The sequence below is a fragment of the Chaetodon auriga genome, chromosome 11, assembly GCF_051107435.1.
Source record: "Chaetodon auriga isolate fChaAug3 chromosome 11, fChaAug3.hap1, whole genome shotgun sequence".
NCBI lineage: Eukaryota > Metazoa > Chordata > Actinopteri > Chaetodontiformes > Chaetodontidae > Chaetodon > Chaetodon auriga.
The window spans coordinates 18166455-18176839 of record NC_135084.1 but is presented as its reverse complement, the minus strand read 5'-3'; the positions used below and the strand labels follow the sequence as shown (position 1 = coordinate 18176839).

The 10385-nt window shown below is 42.2% G+C and overlaps 1 protein-coding gene across 1 annotated transcript; it reads right to left on the bottom strand.

The window, feature by feature from the left end:
* Positions 1-5954: 5954 nt before the first annotated feature.
* On the bottom strand, positions 5955-9951 carry ikzf5 (IKAROS family zinc finger 5). The gene is made up of 4 exons (XM_076743834.1): positions 9516-9951; positions 9198-9357; positions 8797-8970; positions 5955-8718 (listed from the first exon to the last, which is right to left on the bottom strand). Exons 2-4 carry the CDS (start codon positions 9328-9330, stop codon positions 7754-7756), a joined length of 1272 nt encoding a protein of 423 aa, XP_076599949.1. The 5' UTR covers positions 9331-9357; positions 9516-9951; the 3' UTR covers positions 5955-7753.
* Between the last annotated feature and the right edge of the window lie 434 nt (positions 9952-10385).

Genomic DNA, 10385 nt, shown 5'->3' with positions numbered 1-10385 from the left:
AACTGTTGTAATGATTACTACTGTAAGTATCACATCCCTTAAAGCTCAGCAGAGGAGCCGCTGCACACTATGATCACAATTTTAACTAAATATCATCTTACATCACTCTGAAACACACTACTCTAGTATTATTCCTCATGAAGGAATTACTGGATTATTATTAAGTTTCCATCGAAATGGAGAGTTCAATGATACGAACTGGCATCTTTTCCTCCTAATATGACATATTTCCTGTTGAAACAGGATGTCCGGGCTGGCCAGAAAGTTGTACTTGCTGATGCTAACTTTAGCATGGTGTAGAAGAAACAACAAATGAATCAGACTGTGTTTTAAACAGTAAGCGGAGACATAAAAGGCTGTAATCATTTTATTCTCCTCTCTTTGTCATGTAGATTACTGCTCATCAACCAGTCCAACCCCAGGTATGAAAACCTCTCAGCTGCTGATATTTGAAAGAATCAAATATTGAAATATCATCAATTACTGAAATGTTTTAATACTCTCGTGTGTCTCTCAGCTCAGGCCTCATGTCGATACAACTGTGGCAGACACTTGGGCAGCTGCTCCTGCGCAAGCTCTTGTCAATACTATGGAAACTGTTGTTATGATTACTACTGTAAGTATTGCATCCCTCAAGGCTCAGCAGAGAAGCCGCTGCGCACTATGATCACAATTTGAACTAAATCTAATGTTTTATCACTCTGAAACGCACTACTCTAATATTATTCCTCATGAAGGAATTGCCTGGATTTTAATCTAAAGTTTCCATCGAAATGGAGAGTTCAGAGATACGAACTGGCATCTTTTCCTCCTAATATGACATATTTTCTGTTGAAACAGGATGTCCGGGCTGGCCAGAACTCGTTCTAAACTCTAAATCAAAGGGATAATAGTTAAGGAAGAGAAAACTGTACGGTTCCATATGCGGCAAAGACGGGCAGAATTTCTCAGAGTCAGTTCTGTTTCATATGACGTGCTGTCCGACCACAAAGGGAGGAAAGAATGTTAATAGCTGTTGTAGCTGTGAATGACAGGCTGTCAGTTTTGGAAAGTTGTAGAAATGGTTTGAAAGAGTCCTCCCCCATTCTGATGTGTGAAAGGTGTGGGTGGAGCGGGTGTCTGCAGCTTTTTGACCATCCTTAAAGCAGTTCTGATGGAGTATACTGGTACCTTTACCTCCGTGCCAATATGGTCCTACAACTGTCTGTAGAAAGTACCATGCAGGCCAGAAAGCTGTATTTGCTGATGCTGACTATAATACACTGTATAATAAACAACAAATACATCAGACTTTGCATGAAATAGTATGCAGAGACATAAAAGGCTGTAATCATTTTATTCTCCTCTCTTTGTCATGTAGATTACTGCCCATCAACCACTCCAACCCCAGGTATGAAAACCTCTCATCTGCTGATATTTGAAAGAATCAAATATTGAAATATCATCAATTACTGAAATGTTTTAATACTCTCGTGTGTCTCTCAGCTCAGGCCTCATGTCGATACAACTGTGGCAGACACTTGGGCAGCTGCTCCTGCGCAAGCTCTTGTCAATACTATGGAAACTGTTGTTATGATTACTACTGTAAGTATCACATCCCTTAAAGCTCAGCAGAGGAGCTGCTGCACACTATGATCACAATTTGAACTAAATATCATCTTACATCACTCTGAAACACACTACTCTAGTATTATTGCTCGTGATGGAATTTCCTGGATTATTATTAAGTTTCCATCGAACTGGAGAGTTCAATGATACTAACTGGCATCTTTTCCTCCTAATATGACATATTTCCTGTTGAAACAGGATGTCCGGGCTGGCCAGAAAGCTGTATTTGCTGATGCTTACTTTAGCAAGGTGTAGAAGAAACAACAAATACATCAGACTGTGTTTTAAACAGTAAGTAGAGACATAAAAGGCTGTAATCATTTTATTCTCCTCTCTTTGTCATGTAGATTACTGCTCATCAACCACTCCAACCACGGGTATGAAAACCTCCCAACTACTTACAATATATCAGAATAAACTGCTATTCTGCTTGCAGGACGTATATCTGAAATGTCTTACTACTCTGCTGTGTCTCTTAGCAAAGCCTTCATGTTGTTAGAAGTGTGGCAAAGTCCTCAGTGTGCAAAAGGAGCCTGCTGCAAAGATGATTCACTGCAATGATGCTCCTGTTATCTTGCCCACCTTTAGTAGGCCCCTGTGGAGGTTATCTGTTTGGCTCTGGCACCTTCTTCAGCCCAAACCACCCCGGCTACTACCAGGACAACTCGTACTGTAGGTGGCAGCTCAGAGCTCCGCATGACCAAAGAATCTTCCTGGATTTCACATACCTGCAGTAAGTGAAGAATAGACTGCTTTTTGGAGATCATCAGTGTACAGTGACTTAGCAGCAGACTTAAGTGGAGACACACAGATCTCAAGAGTATTATGAACTAACCCTGACCCTACCAATGGAATCAGGATCTAATTTAATAATAACCACAGACACAATGGGAGTGCTTTTTGAATTTTGTTTCAGTAAATCAATAATTTATCGTGTTTATCATCTTTTTAAAAAAACAGGTTGGAGAACTGCTGCTCCTGCGACTACATTTCAGTCTACGATGGGTCGTCTGTCAACTCCCCATATCTGGGCAGGGTGTGCAACAACAACAACAACAACAACAGTCTGAATACCTTCCACTCCACCTCCAACTACATGACTGTGGTCTTCAGGTCTGATTCTTCTGTGGTTGGTCGAGGGTTCAAGGCTGACTTTACAAGCTCTCTGAAACCAAGCTCAGGTACAGTAATGGTATATCTAATAGTGGGTGTAACACGTCTAGTTTTGATTTTGTCATTAAATATGTGTTCGATGTTTACTGTGGACTCATTTAGCTCCTGTTAAAACAATGTATAATGGCTGCTGTGACTTGCAAAGGTGCAAAGGAAGGGTTTAATAAAAAAAATGCTATTGGTTCCTTTGTGAGTAATGTAGGATTCAGCATTTTTGGAGCTTGACTTTCATACCAGGGACTAAACGTCAGGACATTTTTTCCTCTCCTCCTTCAATTTTGGTAATTCTCTTTTTGAATCTTTCTCTTTTGATTCCTCCAACTTTACTCAAGCAGAAAACAGTCACTGTCCCTTTAATCTCCTTTCTAATTGTATACCCTAAAATCAGCCAGAATACTACAAATTAGCATATCCATAAGCTCTTCTGTCAGGTGGTCAGTCAAATTTTATGCATACAGTTCAGGCTGAAGTAAGTGTCATTTTTGGTTAGAAACAAAAGTATTGGACAAATGAAAAATTTGACCTAATGATGGCGCTACATGGAAAATGAAGGGGTCACCAAAGTCGTTCATTGCAATACATCCAATAGATGTCAAGGCATTTCATTCAAAAAATGTCAACCTCATAGCTACAGGAAAAATCAGCAAATCACCCGAGTCAGCAGTTTTCATCCTCTGGGGACCATGAAGAGAACAGTACAGAATGGCTGTGCAGAATTTCATGGCAATCCTTTCAATAGTTGATAAGAATTCTGGACCAACGTGGTGGACAGCCCAACCAACCGACCGAGCGAGCATGGCTAAAAACTTCAACATTGTGTAATCTTACCCATTCATCCTGAAACCAATTAAATCTTGTGAACACTATCTTTTGTCAGGTCGAGTGGAATGCTCCTCAAACAGGATGAACATTGTGCTTGAGAGGTCCTACCTGAACTCTCTTGGCTATGACGGCTCCAGCCTGTACCTGAACGACCCGTACTGCAGACCCCAGATTTCTCGATATCAGGTGGTCTTCAATTTCCCCATTTCTGACTGTGGCAACATTAAAAAGGTAGGCAAATCATCACCCTCTGGAAAACATGAACAGCATACAGTGCTTCCTAGTAATTCTCCCACAAATCATGGGAGAATTACATGTCAGTGGAATCTTGAGTGTGACTATTTTTCAATGTCTTCTACCTTGAACAGTTCGAGAATGGCAGAATCATGTACATCAACAGTATCCGTGGCTACACCTCCAATCATGGAGAGATCACACGCCAGTCTCACCTGAAGCTGAATGTGAAATGTCGAATGGACCAGGACTCTGTGGCCCAGAATATGTACCTTGTCTATCATAGTGGCAACAGCACCATTATGGGCACAGGCAGATTCAACCTCACCATGCATTTCTACACATCCAGCAGCTTCGAATATATGGTGTGTTTGGGTATTAAAGTGACTGTGTAGAAACTTCCTTTTGTAAATACTTCCACAACATGCTGACATTTTGCTTTCACACTTCAGGTGACTCAATTTCCATATGCGGTGGCACTCAACCAGAGGTTGTTTGTCAGAGTGAAGCAGAGGTGGCTTGACCGCAGCCTGGTCCTGATTATTGACACCTGTGTGGCCTCACCATCACCCCATGATTTCCAGACCAGAGCTTACTACCTGGTCCGTAACGGGTAAGATGAAAGCGTGCATTGCTCCCCTGTTGAATAAGTCAGTAATCTGACTGGGTTCCTGTGCCTGTTTTCAAAGTAAGAGCAGGCAGTTAATGCTGAAATATCAGTGGTGGAAAGTACATTTACTCAAGTCCTGTACTCAAATACAGCTTGAAGTACTTGAATATCTTCATTTTCTGATTAAGATTTTACATTGAAACACATATAAACTTATAAAATGCATTGTTACAGATACAAGAACACTGTTTGGTTTGTGACTTTGAACAAAAAAATCACCTTGGGGCCTCTTGTCAAGTTTCACATCTATGAGTTGTTAGCAGTTCCATCAGGGAGACATTTTCCCAGTAAATCCAAACAATGCAAAAATTATCCAGTATTTCGTCAAAAAAGGAAAGATTAGAGAAAGTCCTAAAAATCCAATACAAATTTGTGTAGCAGAACCTACCAAACTGTAAAAGCAGTTAAAAGTAGATGGACCTCACCCAGCTACAGTTGTATAATGCTACTTATGTGTTGAAACGTCAGTATTAACAATCTGACAATGTACTGTTTGAAAATATGTCAAAGGCCGTTTTTCTGCAAAATCAATCATTTTACTTTTGGTACCGAAAAAGACTTTGGTGATGACACTTTTGTACTTGAGCAGGATTTTAAATGTGAGACTTTTACTTGTGATGGAGCACTTTTACATTATGTTATTTGTACATTTACTGAAGTAAATTTTATATTTAAAATAACAAAGTACTTGGTGAATATAGAACTTCTCTCTTCAGTTCTGTTGTACTGTCCAGTAACACTGTATGTGTTTGATGTCTAGATGTCCGATGGACACCACCTACCAGGCTTACACCGATGGCACCAGTCCCTACGCTAGTTTTGAATTTAGGTCCTTCCAGTTCCTGCGAGCCACGGAGACGGTGTTCATCCAGTGCAAGGTCCTGATATGCCCAGCCTCTGGCGGCAATTCCCGCTGCCGCCAATCCTGCAAAACCCGTGCGGCCAGAGACCTGGAGTCAAAACACCACAGCCAAACTCTGGTTCTGGGTCCCATCACACTCAAAGGTTTGTAGCCATGTCTGTCTGGTTTTGAATTGAAGAGTTATATTAAGTTAGCCATAAGAGAATTCATTGTGTTCTCATGATCTCGAGAAAAGATTATAATAAAAGACATTTCTCTATTTCTCTTCAGCAGACCCTGAGGAAAAGGAAGAGACTCATGAGCAGAACAAGACTTAGCTCGATACTGCAGTGAGCTGCTTCAGTCTTCTTTATCAATCATTACAGTTCTCACTATTCTGTTCACTGTGAATTATACTCACCATTTCTTCTCTCTTTATCACATTACCTGATTAAAAGCATCATCAAAAGACAATGTTTGCCTATTTTACTGTCATCTTTATGCCATCCTCTTAAATGAACATTAAATATTAACATCCCATCATAATAGCGCTGTTAATGAATATAAAGACGATGGAGAAAAGAAAAACAAAAGACAAAGTGCAGCTCAGTTAGAAAACACTTTACTTATAAATTAGTTTGATTAATCCATGTCACAATAAAATGATTTGCCACCCCAGAGGGAGAGAGTGATCGCCCAAAGGCTTCAACATTCACCATTACCTATGAACCTACGACACACTGAGAGAACATAAGGCAGTCATAACTGGATGCCCCTATTACTGGTAAGCATGGTGACAAAGAGGTGGTCCTAAAAACAGTAACTATGTTCTCCATTGACAACAGTACCCAAGACAAAGAACAATCCTGCTAAAGTAGCAGTCTTACTGCAACATGATTTTGCTTTTTTGACACTGAACATCTATCCAACCACTCAATACAATACTCAGTAAATATTCAGAAAAGCCCTGGGGTCCGTATGATAAATGGGGAATCTCAGTGTTTGTCATCACAAAGGCTTAAACTTGGCATCCCCAGTGTTACGTGGCAATTCTGAAAAAGTGTTCACATGAGACACAAGACTTGGTGATTCTGTCCTAAACATGGAGACACTGGATATCAAAGTGACTTCATACAATATCAAAACATCAGAATGTGACATGATGTCGTGAAAAGGATACGCAAAACCCTTTTAACAGAATGAGTGAAGTTACCACGATGCTGGTCAAAGAAGGGCACTGTGCAGAGGGACTTCAAAACAACACGACTTCTACAAAATCTAGTTGAACAACTTCGCTGGCTGACCAAAAACCAGTCACAGAATGTTTGGCCAGGTTTATCTGTGGATGCCATCCATATAGTTTTGATCCCAAAGTTTCTTAGCAGCATTCATGGAGCAGAATTTTGGCAAAAAAACAAAACAAAAACCATTGCTACCATAGAAAACTTGAATGGCTAAACTTGTTTTTCTAAGGTTCTGGGCCTATCTGTTACAGTAAGAAGGGGATATTGTGAAAATATCCATTAATCTTCAAAATAACAGTCCTCTCTATCTTGGACAAACAAGAAAGTGACTATGTCAGGCACTGCAAATAAATAGTAGTAATGCACCAAGCACTGAAATAATTTCAACAAGGCTTAGGTAAGATCTCTCCAGGCCAACAGCGTCACTCCTGTGTTAGCATCTTCAGAGCAATCTTTGATATAGTTCCAGGAGTGTTGAGAATTTACTTGGGCGTCTCAATCAGAGTTGCCCTGCAAAAGACAAGTTTCTTCAGCTTTCTGCATTTTGTATTTGTCTAAAAGTGTGAGCAGGTCCTCCATGCGTAACTCTCTCGGAAGGCTCAGGTCATTCAGTATTCTTCCCCTAGCACGGCTGTTACCACTTCATATATTCATAAGTTGGTTTTAGATTGCTGTATGAATTAATTCAAGTGTTCGTTCACCTCATTCCAATGTGAGGCCATTTAAACTGTATGAAATAGCCATTTTTGTCAAGTTCATGTACATAAGGGAAGCTCCAACATAAGAACAGCATTACATTTGGAGCTATGCTGATTAAAAAGCAAACCCAGGAGACAAACAAAATTAAGCAATATTGAGAATTTGATAACCTAAGGTTAATTAGTTTGACTAAGCAGGGAAGTTGTTGAGGTGAGCAAAACTCCACCACCACAAATAAATTCTCAACCTGTTGAAAACACTGATCATCCCTTTGTAATACACTTGAATGGGCACCATACAAAATGAAACCATCTGAATGTTGACATTTTCCTCTATAAGTACAACTTTCAAAGGCTAGGCTACATTAAGGCCAAGTAAAAGACCAATAAATAAAATTACTATGGAATTAATAAAACAAAGCTGTCCGTAAAAAGTTCTGTCGAGGACTTCCTCGTTCATCGATCACTTGTGCTGCCCGCGGGCAAAGTGGCAGGCAAAGTCATACTTGCTCTTGCACTTGTGGCCGCAGATGTTGCACTGGAATGGGTTCTCGTAACCGTGGCAGCCCATGTGGATGGTGTAAAGGATGTTGTCTGGGAAGTAGATGTCACAGTGCTGGCAATGATGCAGCATGTGGGGGTCCTGCAGCGGCGCGGACAGGCCTGGGGCGGGCGTACTTGGTTGGCTGTTGGAGATACTAGGGGTGCTGGTGCGCCCGCTGTGCTCGCTGCACGGTCCACCTCCAGGGCTGCAATTGCTGTGGGGAGGAGCCCGGGGCTCTGGGGTGATTGGGGAAGAGGAGGAGGCATGGGTCATGCTGGCTGTGACTGCCACAGGAGCTGTGGCAGGGTGGGGCTGTTGGATGAGGAAGGGCTTCTCATCAACGATAGACTCCGCTCCTGGAGACATGGGAGGTTGAGTCTGAGGCTGCGACTCTGAAGGGAGGCTGGCTAACTGGCCTGCTAGGGTGGACAGCTGGTTTAGGGGGTTATCCATAACCATATCATGGTGATGGTGATTTTGACCTGTGGAGTGCCCGTCCTCGATTGCTCGACTCTGATTATCATATGTCTCCTGACGTAAGTGAGGCAGCTCGTGGGAGAAGTCGTTCACATTGTCGGCCTTGTGCACCACCATAGAAGGGGGGCTGAAGTTGATGAGGAGTCGGCGGCCATAGCCCAGTGAACTGGCCTTCTTCTGTAAAACGCTCAGCATCTTCTTATGGGAGAGGGAGCGAGCACCTTTCATTGGCAGGAGTTTGTGGCGTCGACGTCGGTGGTGCGACAAGTTGCTACGATCGCTGCAGCGGAAGGAGCACAGCTCACACTTGTAAGGCTTCTCACCTGTGTGTGATCTCATGTGGGCCTCCAGGTGGCGCTCGTAGGCCGAAGCAAATGGGCACAGGTGGCAGCGGTGAGGTTTCTCTCCTGTTTCATTAAGAAAAACAGGCCAAGATTCAAAACCATGTCGATGTTATCCCCTGAAAATGAACTATTAACACTTACCTGTGTGAATCCGAATGTGCTCAATGAGTCTTGCCGTGCCTCTGGTGGCATAGTTGCAGTAGCGGCACTTGAGCTTCCCGTCATAGGTCCTCTCAAAACCATCCACCAGGATCCCTGAGCTGTCCTCCAGGGACATGTCCACTGAGGGGTGATCCAGTCCATTCTGACTGCAGTCTGCACACAGGGACATTTGCAGGACTTATGATTTATAGACAGTAAAAATGAAATAACGTACCATGTAAAATATGATTATACTTTGTCTGGGGAAACAAATGACTGTGTTAAATATCTGAAGCCATATATCACGATATGGGTGCAGGTGAATCTGTCAGCTATTTAATGCTGAATTTGCATAGAAAGCTTGTAGAGAGTAAGTGACACAGAGCTACAGAGCTAGTTACCTGGTGGCAGCTCGTCCGCCTCCTTGACGCCGCTGACAGAGCCTGATATCATGTTGACATGTTGAGTCTGCTGGCTCAGATACTCCTGAAAATCCTTCACAAAGTCAAGCGTGTCTGGCTTTTCCTCACCCATTGAAAGGAAGTGATGCAAATGTCCAACCTACAACAATTACAACGAAGAGCACAGCCGAAGCGGTATGAGGTCAGGCAATGTACTACAAAACCAAAATACTGTAAAAAACACACAACCGGATTTCAAAACTCAAAAGAGCACTATCGTCATTGTTAGCTAGCTGGTTTTCACAGATGCTCACCTACCTCTTCGAAGATAACTTCTTGGTTAAATAAGACCTGTTTTGTTTGTTGGGTTGGAAAAGCCGTCTTGTAGCTTTCCAGACACAAAGACAGGATAATCCTAGAAATCTGAGAGAGAATCGGCGCGATCCGATGTCTGGTCGGTCGCTCCTATACACCGCTCCTCATCATCGTCATGTTGTTACCAAAGCTACGTACGCTACGTTAGCCACACAGCTAACGTTAGCTTATCTTGGAGAAAGCATCGTAGTCAACAAAAACGCCGCGTATCTGATCGACACGGTATCTGTTAACATCGTCTATACGTGTCTGAGTAAATCCTCAACAGCACTGCCAGTTAAAAAAAATCTTTCAGTCGACCCACTTACTATAATTCACACGAAATCACAACCTGCTAAATCAAAACAATAAGACAGTTGGATGGGTGAAAGTTCACTATGCGTGCACCAGTGAAAAACGTCCCGCCACAAGCTCCATGTACGTGCGAAGAAAGGTTCCTACCACTAAAGCTCTAACTTTGGCTGAAACACAAAGCGGCACAAAGCGGTTGCCAACATATTATTAAATCAGCAAAATCATTATTACTCAACATTTGTAAAGTACAATATCGACAACGCGCCTGCTCGCCATCTTTCTGTGCCTGAGGACCGAAGATACTCATTTTGACCGTCGACAAGGCCTAAAAACGTGTTGCAAAGGATTGGGTAAGATATCATTAATAATATATTATAGGCAAATACAACGACCTACTCCAGTGTCTGATTTATGTTTCGGCGCGGACGAGAGTTTAGTTACTCCTTTAAAATGCGTGTTTTCGTGAAACCGTTTTCCAAACATCTACAAACAAACTGCCCAACCAGCTAAAACGCACTT